The 19503-nt window shown below is 43.8% G+C and overlaps 1 protein-coding gene across 3 annotated transcripts in view; it reads right to left on the bottom strand.

Moving 5' to 3' along the window:
- Positions 1–19503, bottom strand: part of CCDC149 (coiled-coil domain containing 149) — a 109557-nt gene that overhangs the window by 29411 nt on the left and 60643 nt on the right. For all 3 annotated transcript variants that reach the window (XM_088450612.1, XM_088450613.1, XM_088450614.1), the window contains exons 7-8: positions 8553–8625; positions 1567–1651 (exon numbers count right to left, since the gene is read on the bottom strand). In XM_088450612.1, coding sequence (XP_088306738.1) covers positions 1567–1651; positions 8553–8625 — 158 coding nt within the window. The remainder of the gene's footprint in view (positions 1–1566; positions 1652–8552; positions 8626–19503) is intronic.

Raw genomic sequence — 19503 nt, 5'->3', positions numbered from 1 at the left:
TGTATGAAATCATATAATTTTATACCATCTTCCAATATGCAAGTTCAGAGTCTTCAGAAAAAACTTAAAATAATAATCCAATAAGACAAAAAAAAAAAACCAGACTCCACATAAACAGCGTGGGACATCTTCCTTCTGCCGAAATATGTGAACTCTATATAAAAAGTATCATACAGGTTGAGTCTACCATATCCAAATACTCTGAAATACAGAATTTATTTTACCATGACAGAGAGGAAAACCTTTGTTTTTTGATGATTTAAATGTACACAAACTTTGTTTAAAGCACAAAATGATTACAAATATTGTATAAAATCACCATCAGGCTGTGTGTATAAGCTGTATATAAAACATAAATGCATTCTGTGTTTAGATTTGAGTCCCATTCCCAATATATTTCATTATGATATGCAAATATTCCAAAATACGGAATATTCAGATATCCAAAATACTCCTGGTCCCAAGCATTTTGGATATGGGAGACTCAACCTGTAAATAAATAAATAAATGACTTGACATAAGAATAAATAAAAATAAAATCAGACTCTATGACCCTTTTCCTACCCCTAAATTCCCCTAGGGTAGACTCCACTATGATGGCTCCCTGTCACAGTGGCAATAACCCCCGGCTGATCAGCTCAGGTCTGGTGGAGGGGGCTGTAAAAAAAAAAACAGCTTGTACCCCCCACCTAATTTTACCAGCCCGCGCAGTAAAGCGAGGAGCGCTCTCCGACCCTATGCTGTAAGGGAATGGGTAAGGAAAATAATTGTGCCTCTGGAGTTGCAATTGCACCAGTATTATGGATCACATAGCATACTATGAACTGCAGTGTCAAACATACTGCAATTTACTGCAGTTTAAATGATTGAATAAAATTCAAAACAAAGGGCCTGATTCAGACCCACTCGCGAGCGGCTGTACGCTCGCAAGTGGGTCGATGGTCTGCACTGAGCATGCGCACGACGGAGGGAGCTCCGTCGTGCGCATGCGCCAGACACGACGAGCGAAGGACTTTCCTTCGCTCGTTGTGTCCGATCAAAGGGGGCGTGCTGTCAATGTTGATTGACAGCACGCCCCCTTTGGTGGGCGTGCTGGGGGCGTGCCTCCCTGACGGGGGCGTTCCCACGGGAACGCCTCCCGTCAGAAGCCGGCCCACTGACATCACTAGTGATGTCAGTGGGAGTGATTTTGGCTCTGATAGAGCCAAAATCACTCCGAAGCTTGCGGTTGAAAATCTCAACCGCAGGCTCCAGCTCGCAATTTCGATGGTCACGACCATCGCGGCCATCAAAATGCACGCTCGTATAGCCTGTGGGTGGTGACCCACAGCTATACGAGCGTCCAGGAGGACGCTCCATGAAAAAGGAGCCCGGCCCTCATGCAGAGCGTGCGCTCTGCTCAGAGCGTACGGCTCTGAATGAGGGCCAAAGACATTTTGAAAATAGGTTATTCAGTCACATTTTTTTTTGTTTTTTCCTGTTTTAACATAAATCATTGGATTACTGCTATATTGTTCATTGCATCTCGAATCACTACTGTATAAAGTGTCACTTCCCAGCAAATACCTTGCTTAGCTGAGAGCACCCCAGTCAGGGCACTGCTGTTTGACTTGCTACTGGTCTTTGAGTTCTTCCTCCTCTCCAGTGCATTCTGTAATACAAAAACAGTTTAACGTTAAACTATGCAGAATTATTACAAATACATATGATCGAGTGATTTCATACAATTACTTCTCAATGTGCATATAGTTTCTGTTAATATAGCAGCTCCACTATGGGGGGGTATTCATTTAGTCTGCGAAAAGTTGAAAGCGGCGATAAATTATCGCCGATGGCATCATTTTCGCATGTTTCAATTATTCCCGTATTCAATGAAAAAAAAACGGGGATAAGTTTTCACCAGCCTTTAACTGGCGAAAAGTGCAGAATTGGGGTTTAGGGGTGCAGGCTTTAAAAAAATAGCCTGCACTCCCGGGAAAAGCCCCTGAAAATGAATTGTGTCAAAAAAAGTATTTTAAAAAAATAGGGACACACCAAAAAAAAATAAAAAAAATTGGGTAACAATGTTTAAAAAATAGGCAAATAGGTTCGTGGGTGTTCTACAAGTATGCGGCAGGTGTTTTCTACAATAGGCTATTAGTGGCAGATGCATTTTTGCAGAATTTAAAAAAAATAAGTTTAGGGGCTTAAAATATGCTAGTACCCATTTTCAAGTACCCCAAATTTGATGTGACCACTTAAAAAAACGAAAAAATAAACCTAAGTGCTCTTCTGCATCACTTGTTCTAATGTCGGGAAAAAACACCTGCCGTAGCTATTTAAAAATGCAGAACACATTCTGCAGGGCTAAACGGGGGTACCCACAGTGAACCCCCATGTCTGGACATCTTTAGGGGGGTCCTAGGAACAAAACCCCAAAATTCACAAATTTTTAGAGATACTTACCTTTCCGCTGGCTCCTGTTTTCGCTGCTTCCTAATTGAATACGGGGATAAAGTGGGCACGCGCCCGATACTTTATCCACGAAAAATCAGCGATGTGGAGCAAAAAGTCCAGCATGAATTGAATCAAGGCCTATATGTATTAAGACTGCAGTCCTGAAAAGTATACAAAAAAAAAAATGTACATGGAAGTTCAGCCAGCTACTGAGAATCACCTTTGTAAATAAAATAATTTAAGAGATTGTCCACAAGTGTGAACAATAAAAGGAAAAGGCCATTATTGTATATATCTTTAGCAAGAGTGTATGATAGGCTGGTATAATGACTGCAGTTACAGATACATCCACATACATCTATCCTCCGTGTGCTACAAGCCGCGTTACACATAACACGTGAGCGCCATGTGACTCAGTAGTGCCAAACATCTTTTCGTGCAACTTTTTCCCGTCAAATGCATCTTATTCGCACAGTGATGCGAATAGGACACACAAGCAGCTTCTGCTGATTAAAATGATATGTGGCATGCCTATATTCTGTGTGTGTCTGCGGGTGTATCTGCATGCAAAATGCTACGCTATATCAGCGGCTGTGACACTAACGTAGCATTTCGCATGCAGATTTCCCCGCACACAGAATATAGGCATGCCACATATCATTTTAATCAGCAGAATCTGCTTGTGTGTCCTATTCAAATGGCTGTGCGAATAAGACACATTTGAAGGGAAAAAGTTGCAGGAAAAGAAGCTCAACGCTACTGAGTAATGCCACACCATGGCCAGGGGCGCAGAGAGGGGGGGGGAGCGGGTACAGTTTACCCAGGCCCAGGCTTCCAGAGGGGCCCGGCGCCCCCCCCCCTCACTTCCTCCATCCTCCCTCCCTCTGCAGCAGCCACAGCAATCTTCTATGCCTGAAGGGGGGAACGATCAAACTGATCGCGCTCCCCACTGGCTTTGACCCGGCCTGAGGGGCTCACAGTGCCCGCTGCCCGGCGCGCAGCGCCGCTTCGCTGCAAAACAATATTATTTTTTTTTCAAGGGGGCATGGCCACACCTCCCACGATTAGGCCACGCCCCCTCTTTACCAGGGCCCGGAGTGGCTTTCTACGCCCCTGACCATGGCGCAAGGAGGCTAGATGTATGAGGACACATCTGTATGACTATCAGTGTACAAATGGGTTCCTACTTACCAGAGAAATAATTGGGATCTGCGGTACTTAGGACCATTAGTTGACTAGCAAAATATGGGTTTAGTCATAATGTCAACATTTATGAAGTTGACATTGTTGAAATGTCAACATATTCAGTGTCAACATATGAAATGTCGACATTCTGCACAATCCGGCAGTGGAGGAGTAGGATTTGGCTACAAGAGGGGAGCGTTAAGCTGAATACACACTAGACTAGATGATATGTCAGCCCGATCCTGTGGAACAGGCCGACTTATCGGGGACACCGACTAGTGTGTACCCACTATGCGTGCCTCCTGCTGCCAGACATAGGGGTCGTTCCATCGTCCGTGCAAGCACAGAGGACGGAGCGACCCAGCTGCCAACGCCGGCAAAGTAATTGGTGCCGGAGAATGACATATCGTGCAGTGTGTATCAACCATCCGATATATCGTTCATCGGGCTGTCAGCTAATGTGTACCCGGCTTTTGGGTCAGACTATGGATGAGGAGGTTAGGGTTAGGCTACCACAGGGTAAGAAGTAGACTACAGGAGAGGAGAGTCAGGGTAGGGCTACGGGAGAGGAGGGTCAGGGTTGGGCTACGGGAGAGGAGGGTCAGGGTTGGGCTACAGGAGAGGAGAGTCAGGGTTGGGCTACAGGAGAGGAGGGTCAGGGTTAGGCTACAGGAGAGGAGAGTCAGGGTTGGGCTACAGGAGAGGAGAGTCAGGGTAAGGGCACGGGAGAGGAGGTCAGAGTTAGGCTACATGAGAGGAGGGTCAGGGTTAGGCTACAGTAGAGGAGGGTCAGGGTTAAGCAACAGGAGAGGAGGGTCAGGGTTGGGCTACGGGAGAGGAGGGTCAGGGTTAAGCAACAGGAGAGGAGGGTCAGGGTAAGGCTACGGGAGAGGATGGTCAGGGTAATGCCGCACATCCACTAGGCGACGGCAGCACGATTACAACATTGTCGTTGCTGTTCCCCTGCAGTGCCTACACTGAATGACTGATCGTTCAGTGTAGGCACATCAATAATCTCTGAACATTGGCAATCTGTCGTTATCGGCAGATTGACCAGCATCTTCAGTAAATAATTGATGTCAGAAACGACCAGTGGGAGCAGGCATCGCTGGTCGTTTTTGACATAATAGTGCCCGATTTGTGCATGATTACTGACCGATTGCACGATTACGATGTCGTAATTGTGCAATCGCTCCGTAACATCGCGTAGTGGATACACAACTTGAGGCTACGGGAGAGGAGGATCAGGGTGAAGCTACAGGAGAGGAGGATCAGAGTTAGGCTACAGGAGAGGAGGGTCAGGGTAAGGCTACAAGAGAGGAGGGTCAGGGTTAGGCTACAGGAAAGGAGGGTCAGGGTTAGGCTACAGGAAAGGAGGGTCAGGGTTAGGCTACAGGAGAGGAGGGTCAGGGTTAGGCTACAGGAGAGGAGGGTCAGGGTTAGGCTACAGGAGAGGAGGGTCAGGGTTAGGCTACAGGAGAGGAGGGTCAGGGTTGGGCTACAGGAGAGGAGGGTCAGGGTTGGGCTACGGTAGAGGAGAGTCAGGGTAAGGCTACGGAAGAGGAGAGTCAGGGTAAGGCTACGGAAGAGATGGTTGGGGTACGGAAGAGGAGGGTCAGGGTAAGGCTACAGGAGAGGAGGGTCAGGGTAAGGCTACGGGAGAGGAGGGTCAGGGTAAGGCTACGGGAGAGGAGGGTCAGGGTAAGGCTACGGGAGAGGAGGGTCAGGGTAAGGCTACGGGAGAGGAGGGTCAGGGTAAGGCTACGGGAGAGGAGGGTCAGGGTAAGGCTACGGGAGAGGAGGGTCAGGGTAAGGCTTCGGCAGAGATGGTTAGGGTTGGGATACGGGAGAGGAGGTTAGGGTTGGGCTACGGGAGAGGATCTTAGAGTGAGGATACGGCAGTGGAGGATTAGGGTTTGGATACAAGAGGGGAGTGTTAGGGTTAGGCACTAGGGGGGAGGGTTAGGATTAGATATAGTCATACTTACTACCGGAAGCCGTGCAGGGTCCGCCTGAAGTTAATAGGACCCGGAAGATACAGCTGGAGCTGCCTGACAAGAGTAGCAGGCAGGTTGCCCCCCACCAGGGATGTTTTGTCAACATTCTAATCATGTCGACATTTCATCAGTGTTGACATGATGAATGTCAACGTGGTCAATGTCTACATGCTGCATGGCGACATTACGACATAATATACCACACCCGGAAAAATCTCTGTATTGGTAGTCTCTTCCATAGCTGCCTATATGGTTTCTAATGTAGTGATAGCTTCTAAAGTTGGTTAAATGGTTGATCCCTGTGGTATTTTGTCATATATTTGTACAGGAAAAAAAAATGGGGTTCAGTTTATAAAATCCCTGGGCATTTGTTGGAATGTATTGGGACATAAGTTCTAGATCGGTCTGCAAATTACTTTAAAGCAAAACTAAATTTCAAATGCATATACACAATCTGTAATTAATGCGGCAGGTAGATTTGTTTTACAGAAAGACTATGGTCAAATATAAAAGGCATAAAGACTGAGTCAATTCCCAGGGGTAAACCATCATCTGGAATGACTACAATAACCTAGAAATTAGAGTGGATCACAGAGATATATTAGCAGAAACTAACACAACCAGCTATTCCTGGGTGGAGTAACCCCTCATCTTTAGCATAAGATAACTTGGGTACAAACTCAATGTTGCTCCCTCAGTGGAGACCGTTACCTGTAATCATTGATGGTCCATCACATATGTGGTGGTGGACAGAAGAGAGCATCCACGGTGCTGCGGACAGGGCATATATGTAAATGTAGGACCCGTGTGTCAGCCTCCTGTGGCCTGTTCTAAGCCTGCAAGACCTGATAGTTTTGCCACCTCCCAACTCTCACTGCGCAGGTCATAGAGACACAGTTTAATAGGATTGTATAGTAGAAACCATGCTACCTACTATAAAATAGAACAATATTAGAAGTCACCAAGAAGTTCTGTGATCCCACAAAGCTCTAAGGGACTAATACAAATGAAAAATATAATATAAAGGTAGTTCAGTATATCTATTATATGTGATGTTGGACTTTATGGTTGTCTAGATAAGCCATTTGGAGGTCAATGTCTAAGATATACTAAATAACATTTAAACATGCCCTCTGTATTTTCCGCAAACATCTCAGGCATTCTTCTACTAATTAAACCATTTAGCAGAGCTCCTAACAGTGTCTGTCATAAGGTTTCATGGTTATAGGAATGTTCAGCCTCCGATAATAGATTTGACTACTTTAGATGTTTAACTGATCTAGATGCACCTATTGCTGTTCAACAACAACTGATCCAAATGTATTTCTCTAACACACATTTTTGGAAAAATCAAGCACCTAGAGCTAGACAAGGTGAAAAATGAGTCAATATCCATCAAGTTCTGCAGAGTACACTACAGAAACTCAAGACTCCTAGTTCTATCTGCAATTATCCCTGTGACATATCCAAAAGGTTATATATTTCCAGAGTTAGGCTCTACCTTGAATATATGTTATAACGCCGGGTGCCCGCATAAGTGCACAAACACAGTATAATATACTTCACCAATGGATGTAGCACCCTTGGCTCAAGAGATAATCAGCGTTAAGTCGGCATATACGACCTATATACCATCTCAGCGCTGATTATTTCTTGAGCCAGAAGTGCTGCATCCATTGGTGAAGTATATATATTCTGTGCAAATAAATTATTATATATATATATATATTTATTTTTTTTCCCAGTATTAAGGGCATAAAACCCCAAATGAGGGCACTCACCGCACTATCAGAAGAAAAAAGCCAAAATATTTATTGTTCAAACATCATTTAAGTCGACGTTTCGGCCCTAATTACCTAATTATATGAAGCCTGCTTAGGATTCTGGATACCTATGCCCTCCCTCTGATGAAACTGGGCGTTAAGAACCCAGAGAAACGCATTAAGGTATTGGTGGCATCGTGCAGCGTCTTTGTAGATCTTTGTTTGACTGAGTCTGTAAACGGAAGTTGGCGTGGAAAAAAGCTGCAACTGCAAACAGCGCAAAAAATGTGAATTAAAAAAAAAAAATATATATATATATATATATATATACACATATACACACATACATACACAAATGCACACTCAGTATATATATATATATATATATATATATATATACATACACACACACTACGTATATATATATGTACTGTGTGTGTGTAATATATATATATATATATATATATATATATATATATATACACACACACACACATACATACATATATATATATATATATATATATATATATATATATATATAGACACATATATACATAATGTATACATCACACACACAATTAGAGTTGCATCCAAGATGGCAGACTTCAAGATGGCTGGCATACTGGTGACATACCCTGTCACAAATCAGTCCACTGTACGTCTTTGAATTATTGTTAAAATGCTGCAAAAAAAATGTATTGAATGTAAAGGACGCTACTTTGAAAAAGAAAAATGTTCAGATCCTGTGGAGTCATCTGATTCTGAATAAAAAAAAAAATTATCAGTCTCATTACTTTTCAATCAGCCCTCGTATATATATATACACACATACATACATATACATACATACATATACATACATACATATACATACATACACAGATGAATGGCAGCACTCTGGTCTAGTAAAGACAATGACTACATCACAGCATCAGTGTGGAGGAATTATCTTTACTAGACTGGAGTGCCGTCGTATATATTTGCATAGGAACCAAGCGGAATCTTTGTTGAGTACCCACAAACCTGAGCCGATCATTCTGGGGCACACGTGGCACAAAATCAATACATCAAGTCTGGATTCTAGAACAATTTCAACAAACTACTCAGGAAAACATTTCATTTCTCTGTACAGTCTAATAAAAAAGTGTTTTGTTGTTTTCTTTCTTACCTTGTATTTGACAATGTTACTTTTCTGCAGGTTAACTTCCTCCTGCAGTTGTTTCAATCTCTCTTGTAAATACCTGGAGAAAAATAAAATAGAAAATGTAATTGTGTAAGACAAGAACACAGGAGTATGATGGAGCAATCATGGCACACGGGATTACTGACGGCGAGAGATGGAGATTGCACCAGGAAGCCTCTGTGCAGACAGGATAGCATTCAGTGACACCTATCTTCTCCATGGCTGTGCTTTATTAGCTATACAATCAAGGAAAACCAGCGCTCGCCCAAATGTGACTTTGACAACAAATAGTATTAAAAAAGAAAGACAATCAATATGGTGCAATTTCTATGAATTGTATTCAAAATTTTGAATACAATAAATTCATAGAAATTGCACCATATTGATTGACAACAAATAGTATTAAAAAAAAAAGACAAAGTCACATTTGGGCGAGCGCTGATTTTCCTTGATTGTATTGTATCCACTAGTGGGTAGGGTAGCCCACACACTCCCAGCAGCCTACATAGTGGTTTTTACCTTAATAGTGCAGCCTCATCCTTTCTCCTGTGTGTTATTAGCTCTCAACAGGCACCAAAATAACTTCTTTATATAAGTGCACCCAATTAATATCTTTTTACTTTGTTTGGTATAGCGGCTGCTAATTCCAAGGGTCCAGAGAAACCTGAGAAGTTATACACATGGAGGGGAGAGGCTTACACTTCCTATCTGTAAATAGGATCTAACCCAGAAGTACATTTTTTAGCACTTGGTCCTCAGTCTGGCTCAATCAATTGTAGGACCTTGTATAGATACAAATCACCAACACTGCTGCACTGAAGATGGCCACAGACATAGCGATCTGCACACGATCAGCCGATGTGTACGATTTCCCTTGACACTCCCCCCGGCAGCTCAGCACACAATCTCCACACAATTTGGTGTCCAATCTTCATGCGATCTCTCCTGCAGTCAGACTTTCACAGTGCATCGTGTCCTAGATTGTCAGATCTGCCCTACTGCACGGCAGATCTGAAGATGCGATGTGCGACCAGCGGGGACGCGCATCGCATCGTGATCGTGAGTGGGGACTCACGATTTCCTCACAATTTGGCGATGCTTTACACGATCTGTTGTTCCAATGCGTCGGAATAGGCCAGATCGGGTAAAATATCGCTATGTGTGTGGGCAGCTTCAGTTGTTCAAGGTGGTGAAGGTCATGAGTATCAATGTGGTTTTTATTACACTTGAATGGAGACTTTTCAAAGTGATAAGATAGTAGTACACAATGGCATAGTGCCTCACAGCACTGGATGGGTTCTATCCTGAACAGGACACTGCCTAGAACTACTATGTTCTTCTCAGGTCCATTAAACTTCTCTAAGGGGTAAATTTACTAAAGTGAGAGTTTTTAGAAGTGAGTTTTAAAAGTGATGTTGCCCATAGCAACCAATCAGATTCTAGCTATTATCTTCTAAGAAGTGCTAGTAATATGTTAAGTAGAATCTGATTGGTTGCTATGGGCAATATCACTTCTAAAACTCACTTCTAAAAACTCTCACTTTAGTAAATTTACACCTAAATGTTAACAATAATATGAAAACTGCATGTGTGCAAAACTGACTCTCCCTTTCTGGTCCACCCCCGAACTGTGATGTAGCGCTCCATGGTCCTGATTCAGCAAGAACCGCAATTGCAAAGCTGCATGCAGGCATATACTGTAATGTGTAGTGCACGCAGGTATATACTGTAGTGTGTAGTGCACGCAGGCAGCTTTACAATTCAGTCCTTGCAATAATACAAAATGCAGCAGGAGGTGTATGTCAAAGCAGATCCTGGGCTGGCCACTTCCGGAAAACCGGGCGGATACGCCCGTTTCTGAGAACTGTACCCGACCCCGTCCCCGCATCGCCCCGTCCCATAAATGCCTCTGCCTGTCTATCAGGCACAGGCAATTAAGGGCTAGAGTGCGTGTTAGCAGGACCCATTCTGCACACTCGCAGAATGGGTCCTGCACATGCACAGATTCCTGATAATCGTGAATATGCGTTCAGCAGTGCACTGCTGAATTAGCCCCCATGACCGCCGAATATGCTCTTAGGGGCCCATTTATCAATGTGTTTTAAAACTTGTTGCACACATCTCCCAATTGGGCCCGATTTATCAATGAGTTTTATCATTCACATCAAGTGATAAAACTTGTTACGTATGATAATGGTGCTCAAGCCAATCAGCTCCCAACTGTCACTTTTCAAACAGATGGCAGTTGGTAGCTGATTAGCTAGAGCACCATCATCATACGCAACGAGTTTTAAACTCATTATGTATGATAAAACTCGTTACTAATGGGCCCCAGAGCATGCTGATGTGTGATCATCAACCTTATAGAGCTCAGAGATCAGCACGGGGGCAGATGATCATTTCCTTCTGGGACCCCCTACACTGCATGAGGGGAAGAGAGAGGAGGTACCGCCACTTGGGGTTCTATTACCAATAGGAGGAAGGGGAGGGGGGATGTAATGCCACTGTAGCATCTATTGCCACTGGTGAGTTGGGGTGATCTAGTGACATAGCAGTAAAGATGAAGACCTAGAATATTTTAATTACTACAAAATTTGAAATCCTTATGGAGCAGCCTGTTAGAAGAGACCAGTGAACCGCTGGTTTAGAGAGATCACAACAATCACCTTCTTGATGACATTTTCAGCTCTACTTAGCCTTGAATGGCTTACCAGCAGTCCTAATGCAATGTGCATGCATGTGGTTTTACACATTTAGATCTACTTCTGTAATACAGATCTATACCGCTGTACATTTCTTTTTGGTTTCAGAAATTTCTTTCCCATTAACTACAGCTGCCGTTAAGATACTGCATTAAATGGAGTCCCTGAAGTCTATCTATAATCAATAAATCAGCCGATGTGCCTGCTATCACTGGCGTCACAAGGGGGGTGCGGACCGATCCTGGGTGTCACCAGCCGAGGGGTGACACCATAGTGCTTCGCACAGGCTGGTCCCTGGGGGCAGCCTGTGTGGCCAAAAAACGGGGGTTTTGGCAGCGATGTCACGCCCTCACTGACGAGACCACGCCCCCTTGTGCGCAGTGCAAGCTTCCCGCCGCCGCCCGCTCCAGGTGAAAAGGAGGTAGGGATGCCACTGCCTGCTATCTCCCAATAGTTGCAACCCTCCAACTGTTTAAGTTTAAATCCAATACAAATATATCCTTTAGAATGTAGTGGCCAATAAAACAAAGGTAAACATTCTGCTGCTTTATCCTAGTCAACAAATTAAGTTACTGCAGTTTACATTTACAGATGTGGACTAATTACACAGGCTCTGCGATGAAAAAGCTTTTTTAACAAATTTATGTGATACTTATAGATTTTTGGCTTCTGAACACGAAAATGACTCCCGATTTGGCATATCACCACGTTTTTCTGCAAATCGTGTATTTATGAAAAAGGTAATTTTTTTTCATATTCTTTAAAGTAATAAATGTATTCTGCCTACATTTATTATAAAACATTGTCTTAAATGAATTCAGTCGGTAGTATAGAACGTTGCAATTCAGTTCTCATCATAAAACTTCCCCCCGCCCAGTGACAGATTAAGGTCCACATGGGCCTGGAGCTAAAATGTACAAAGGTCCTAAACCCCATGTCTAAAGGAACATTGTACAAACACAACAACTACAACTACAAGGTGAGCTGGCGAAGGTAGAACCAAATACAACAGATGCAACACAGTTTTGCCCTGTGCCAGCTCATTTTAACCCCTGCCCACCACCACATACACACACACGTACAGTACATATACAATACACACCACTCATTTTCAAAATTTCAACATTTTTAGGCAATGTCAGGGATCCATACTACAAAGAAATTGTCAGGGAAATGCTTAATAGTTACAGAAACCTTGGCTGCAATGTGAATTTAAAGGTACATTTTTTGAATTCCCATATTGAGCATTTCCCGAATAATCTCGGAGACTACAGTGAAGAACAGAGTGAACGGTTCCACAAAGACATTAAAGATGTAGAAAGAAGATATCAGGGTCGTTGGGACGTCAGCATGATGGCTGACTACTGCCTGACGATACACAGAGACGACACAGAAAAAGCTTATAAGCGAAAAAACGAAGTTTGCAGACAAAAAAAAAATGATGTTCACGATTTTTTCAATAATTATGGTTTTGTTTCTAAGTATTCTATTATTGTTTGATTTTATTGTTATTTTATTATGTAATTAAGACAAAAACAGTGATATCATCTACACTTCTTCGTATTTCACAATAAATATGTCAAAAACAATTAAACCTTGTTTTTTTCTTAAAAATGTACGTAACCCCCTTATAGGTAAATGTGATGTGGTAATTTTTTTTAATACACTATTTCTTGATGAACACAGGAGTATAATTAAGAATATAAAAGTATTATTAAAAATGCTTTCAATATCTTAAACTTCTCAGACCTGTGTAATTTGTAATACATTATCCAAAATTCAGGAAACTTAAGGTGGACCCATCAACCCTACACACAGCGAAGGCCACCATGTTGTCAGCTGAGACAAAATATGATAATGCAGCCTATGAACCTACAAACTTGATGAAGCCATGACGCACTCTGTACCTCACACTTTATAGGGGTCACCAATTGCCTCCTCTGGGAGCAGCTGATGGCACAACTTAAATCCACAATGCCATATTAAAAATTATGAAAATTAGAATTCATACATGCAAAAAACATAAAAAAACTGCAATTTATATCTATCTTGCATTAGCTCATCCTTGTAAAATAACTATGAATCTTGCCCTTTGTTCAATTCATTGCACTATACCCCAAAAGATACATAGGAACACTTAGGATTGGTAGACACAAAGCAGTTTTATGTAGCTAGTTACAGCTAAAAATTATACTGTATGTTATATTAGAATGTTCAGGAGTGACCATGTTGTTGCCCACTGTCACAAACTACCACATTGCACAGATCACATTCGCAACCACGATATGGGGGAAACCATTTGCTCCCAGCTTGTATACACCGAGCTCAGACTTAAAGACTACAGCTGCCAGGTCTCCCCTGATCTTCAAACGGCACCTATACCGCTGCTATTTCCAGGACACCAGAGGCCGTGGGGATCACAGAAAAGGACTGTGGTGATCTCACACTGTCTCAGTTCTATATGCACCAGAAGTCAATTCGGTTGTACAGACCACACTCAGCAAAGTCATTGTGTAAAAAACGTAAAGGACGGCTGACACTTTTCAAGTGCAAGCAGCTATCAAAAAGATATTAGCCCCACATGCACCTAGTCCAAAAAGGCAAAAAAAAAAAAGTGGACTTTTAACTCACTGTAAAATGTATGGAGTCCATCTGGGGAACACTGGTAGACTGTGGGAATTCCCGAAGCAAGTCTAAGAGGGGGGTAACCCTGTGCTTCAAAAAGTGGCATCTGTAAAAGCAAAGGTGTGGGAACAGTTATACTCAGTAAAGGTATGCACAGAGGACCTGGTAGCCGCTCTGCATAGCTGCTCAACCGAGGAACCCTGTCGTGCTGCCCAAGAAGCACTCACAGCCTGATGGTATCCAGCACATGCTCGCACAAAGACTACAAGCCTGTCTGATGGTAGATCTGAACCATCGGATGGTCAGCCTCTCTTGTGAGAACAATTCAGCCTCAAACGAGCAAGAATGCCAAAATATCAGCAACACAATTTCCTGGTTGAGAAGGAAGCTGGAAACTACCTTAGGTTCAAAACAGAGATTTGTACGCAAAACCACTCTGTTAGGATAAAATATTAACAGTGGAGACCGAAAAGAGGGAACCACCAACTCAGAGTTGCTCCTAGCTAAGGCAATAGCTAGCGAGAAAGAAACCTCCCACATAAGCCCCCACACATCGACTGACTGGAGAGGCTCAAATGAGGCCCGCAGCAAAACCTGCAAGACCATATTCAGGTCCCAAGGTAGAATAAGCAGAACATACAGTAAGTAGGCTGAATGTGACACACCCTCTGCACAAAAGTCTGCAACGCCGGCAGCAAAACTAAATGCCTTTGGAACAGGACAGACAAAGCAGAAACCTGGCCCTGTTAATCTGAATGATGGAGTCTTTGGTCTAGACCAATTTGCAGGAAGGAAAGACGAGGCAGCAAGCAGAACTGAGGCAGGTGCGCTCCACCATTCGGACTTCACAAAATATGTCTTCCACACCATATGGCAGATAGCCACCTTATCCTGCTTATGGGCCCTGACCAATATCTAGATATAGTCTTTGAGATCTCAAAATCTGGGCCTCAAGCGATATACAGTCAGGTGCATAAATATTGGGGACAGTGACAGAAGTTTCATATTTTGGCCTCTATTCACCACCACAATGGCTTTGAAATGAAACAAACAAGATGTGCTTTAACTGCAGACTTTCAGATTTAATTTGAGGGTAATTACATCCAAATCAGGTGAAAGGTGTAGGAATTACAACAGTTTCTATATGTGCCTCCCACTTTTTAAGGGGCCAAAAGTAATGGGACTATCAACTCAAAAGCTATTTCATGGACAGGTGTGGGCTATTCCCTCGTTATTTCATTATCAATTAAGCAGGTAAAAGGTCTGGAGTTGATTCTAGGTGTGACATTTGCATTTGGAATCAGTTGCTGTTGACTCTCAATATGAGATCCAAAGAGCTGTCACTATCAGTGAAGCAAGCCATCATTAGGCTGAAAAATCAAAACAAACCCATCAGAGAGACAGCAAAAATATTAGGTGTGGCCAAATCAACTGTTTGGAACATTCTTAAAAAGAAAGAACGCACCGGAGAGCTCAGCAACACCAAAAGACCCGGAAGACCACGGAAAACAACTGTGGTGGATGACAGAAGAATTATTTCCCTGGTGAAGAAAAACCCCTTCACAACAGTTGGCCAAATCAAGAACACTCTCCAGGAGGTAGGTGTATATATGTGTCAAAGTCAACAATCAAGAGAAGACTTCACAAGAGTTAATATAGAGGGTTTACCATAAGATATAAACCATTGGTGAGCCACAAAAACAGGAAGACCAGATTAGAGTTTGCCAAACAACATCTAAAAAAGCCATTACAGTTCTGGAACAACATCCTATGGACAGATGAGACAAAGATCAACTTGTACCAGAGTGATGGGAAGAGAAGAGTATGGAGAAGGAAAGTAACTGCTCATGATCCAAAACATACCACCTCATCAGTGAAGCATGGTGGTGGTAGTGTCATGGCGTGGGCATGTATGGCTGCCAATGGAACTGGTTCCCTTGTATTTATTGATGATGTGACTGCTGACAAAAGCAGCAGAATGCATTCTGAAGTGTTTCGGGCAATATTATATGCTCATATTCAGTCAAATGCTTCAGAACTCATTGGATGGCGCTTCACAGTGTAGATGGACAATGACCCGAAGCATACTGCAAAAGCAACCAAAGAGTTTTTTAAGGCTAAAAAGTGGAATGTTATGCAATGGCCAAGTCAATCCCCTGACCTGAATCCGATTGAGCATGCATTTCACTTGATGAAGACAAAACTGAAGGGAAAATGCCCCAAGAACAAGCAGGAACTGAAGACATTTGCAGTAGAGGCCTGGCAGAGCATCACCAGGGATGACACCCAGCATCTGGTGATGTCTATGCGTTCCAGACTTCAGGCTGTAATTGCCTGCAAAGGATTTGCAACAAAGTATTAAAAAGTGAAAGTTAGATTTAGAATTGTCTAGTTTGTCCCATTACTTTTGGCCCCTTAAAAAGTGGGAGGCACATATAGAAACCTTTGTAATTCCTACACCGTTCACCTGATTTGGATGTAATTACCCTCAAATTAAATCTGAAAGTCTACAGTTAAAGCAAATCTTGTTTGTTTCATTTCAAAGCCATTGTGGTGGTGAATAGAGGCCAAAATATGAAAATTCTGTCAATGTCCCAATATTTATGCACCTGACTATCTTGTCAAAGCTAAATGTGGCAAATATGGGTGTAGAACTGAAATGGCTAACATTAGTCATGACCAGGGGCCAGTCCCAGCCTGAGAACTTGTACCCTTTGGACAGAGGAAGCCTGTGAAGCCACCAATTCAGCGACTGAAGTAACCAATGGAACAGCTGGAAGAACTTCTTGTCTAACCTTGGATTCAATCTGGACCAATGGAGCAGGATTTGGAGATCCCTAGAATGAAATCAAATGGAAAAGATTTGAAGAAATCCACCATCTTTCTCTGACAAGATAGGACCATGTAAACATGCATCCTTGATGTCTAAGGGCACTAGGGAGTCCCCGCCCTCCAGTGTAGTGATGACCGACTACCGATTCAAGTCTGAGCCACTCCACCAAAAGATGACGGTTCAACCACTTGAAGTTTAAAATTGGCCGAAAAGACCTATGTGGTGTCTGAAGAAGGAAAAGGTTGGAGCAAATCCCAACTCCTCCTATCCCTGTGGAACTGTACAGATAATCCTTGGATGCCAACAGTGTGTGCTGCCTGTTGTAAGGCTTCTGGAACTGGAGGAGGTGGCCCCCACCACTGGAATTCCAAGGTGAACATAGAGACATGCTGAGAACTTGTCCACTGGCTTAGTACCGGATCATCGGGTCACCATGGACATGCAGCCCCTGAAGTGACCTACCCTGTGGGCCCAGATTGTCCCCTGGAGGATGGAGCCTTGTCCGCCAGGAAAGTGAAAGGTCCAAAAACTAGGAGGAGGTTTAGCAGGACAAGCCAAGCAGGACAAACAGGAAGATAAGAGCTCTTACCTCTTTTAGCTTGTGAAGTGATCCGACCTAGTTCTAGAAAAAACAGCGACTTACCCACAAAGAGAACAGTTACCAGAGTTCTCTTAGACTAAGGACCCACCTGCCATGACCTCAGCCATAACGATTGTCTGGCAGAGACCACCAAGGCTGACCTGGCTTGAGATGCGGGATGTACATAAATAGAGGCCTGCTTTACTTTGCCCTCCAAGGAGAGGAGTTCCTTCAAATCCAGACCAGTGTAGATGCCCACTGAAAGCCTGTCTGTCCAGGTTTCCAAAGCTTGTTTGCACAGGCAACAGCCAGGACTGGCGAAAGGGTAGTCCCTGTAAGAAAAAAAACAAAGATTTAAGGCCTCACTCTTACTGTAAGTGGGATCCCTCGGCGTAGCAGAACTGTTAGTAGGGAGAACCATAGCTTTCGTCAGCCTGGCAATGTGGGCATTTATCATGGGTGGCACCTCGCAGAGAGCCATATCTGCTTCCACAATTGGATAGGTAAATTTGGAACCTTGAACTTGTTAGGTATCAGCAAGGCCTCTCTCAGGGCCTGATTCAGAGCCGCTCGTAAGCGCCGCTCGTTCACTCCGAGCGATGTTCGCACATCTGCGCATGCGTATGGGTCATAATGCGCATGCGCCAACCAGTCATTGTGGTCGGAAATCGAGCGCTCGCAAAATAGCGAGTGCCTGCTAATTTGAGTGACAGGATGAGGCGTTTGTGGATGGTAACAGGGGAAGGTGCTTGAAAACGGGGAGTGGAGATCCGAACGCAGGCGTGTCAAATGGTCAAAACGGGCGTTTTAAGGGTGTGCATAATTAACAAAGCAGCGTCATCGACCACGTCACTTGGTTGTTTCTTAGCCTGAACTGTTCGCATGAATGCGGTAGGAAAATCCTACCACAAGCACTGCGAGCAGTTCAGACGCCTTTCGATGTACTCGATTAATCAAATAAATAGCGGAGATGATGTAGGATGCGAGCGGCCAGGGGGCGTCTTTACAAAATAGCGAGCGCATGTTTCGTTCGCTCGCTCAGACATAGAGGAGTCAACAGACCACAAAGAGCGAGCGCTCAATTTAAATAGCCGGACCATTTTTCTGAATGAGCGAGCGCAAATAGCGTCCGGCTCTGAATCAGGCCCTCAGTACATCCTCAAAATGTGAGAAAGCCGGAAAAGTAACTACCTGTTTTTTTCTTTCCTTTCTAATGCTGGCCATACACTCTGCAATTATCGGGACGATCCGTCCGATATCGGCGGATCGGCGCGATAATTGCAGCGTGTATGCGGGCGACCGAGGGTTAAATATTGCTCGGTCGGGCATGCTGGATTGTCCAGCATGCCCGTCCGATGCGATATTTACCCGGGAAACTGTCGGCCGCATCGGGCAGTGTATGCCCAGCGCGGCCGACAGACAGACATTTCCTGTGTTCCTTCCTACGGAAGGAACAGGGAAATGTCTCCTCCCCCGGGGGCGGAGCGCGGATGTCGGGCTATACACTGTGAGATTTCTCTCACAGTGTATGCCGGCGACATCTGCGGCTGGCAGGCAGCCAGATAAAATGTCTGTCGGTCTGACAGACATTTTATCTGGCAGTTTATGCCCAGCATTAGAGACCCGAGGGGACCCCCTGCTATAGAAAGAGAATCATCAGAGAACTGCAGAGTATGGCAGATAGCCAAAACCAGATCCTGAACCCCCAGACTATCAAGAGACTCCTCCTCCCACTCAGAGTAGTTATCCAGTCATTCTTCAGAGACTCACCTTTCTCCTTAAAAGAAGCCTCAGAATCCTCCTCACCTGGGAAAAGGACCCCAGGATAAGCCAGATGCTTCCTAGAAAGTGACTCCACAGAGTAGTCAATAAAATTATCCAAAGAACAACATACTCTGGAGAATTTCCTCTCAATATTAAGGCCTCTAGAGTCTACTGAGGTACCCTGTCTCAAAGGAATAGGAGATTTGGGAGCAATAAGCGACTAAGCAAAGGAAGGAGTAGAATCACTTACCTTTGTTTGTTGATTTATCTGACAAGCTAGATCCACACGACCATCATCCAAACCTCTTGAGCAGGCAAAATCTCAGATACACGCTGACTGAGTGACTCGGCCTTGCATGCCACACAGAGGACATCCTGGTCTGTGTTGCCACCAGGAAGCTTATTAGAGCTCTTTGAACAAACATAATGCAA

The sequence above is a fragment of the Taudactylus pleione genome, unplaced genomic scaffold (assembly GCF_031769625.1).
Source record: "Taudactylus pleione unplaced genomic scaffold, aTauple2 ptg000520l, whole genome shotgun sequence".
In the NCBI taxonomy this organism is placed as follows: domain Eukaryota; kingdom Metazoa; phylum Chordata; class Amphibia; order Anura; family Myobatrachidae; genus Taudactylus; species Taudactylus pleione.
Note: the sequence above shows the minus strand (reverse complement) of the source record. Positions and strands in the feature narration are given on the sequence as shown.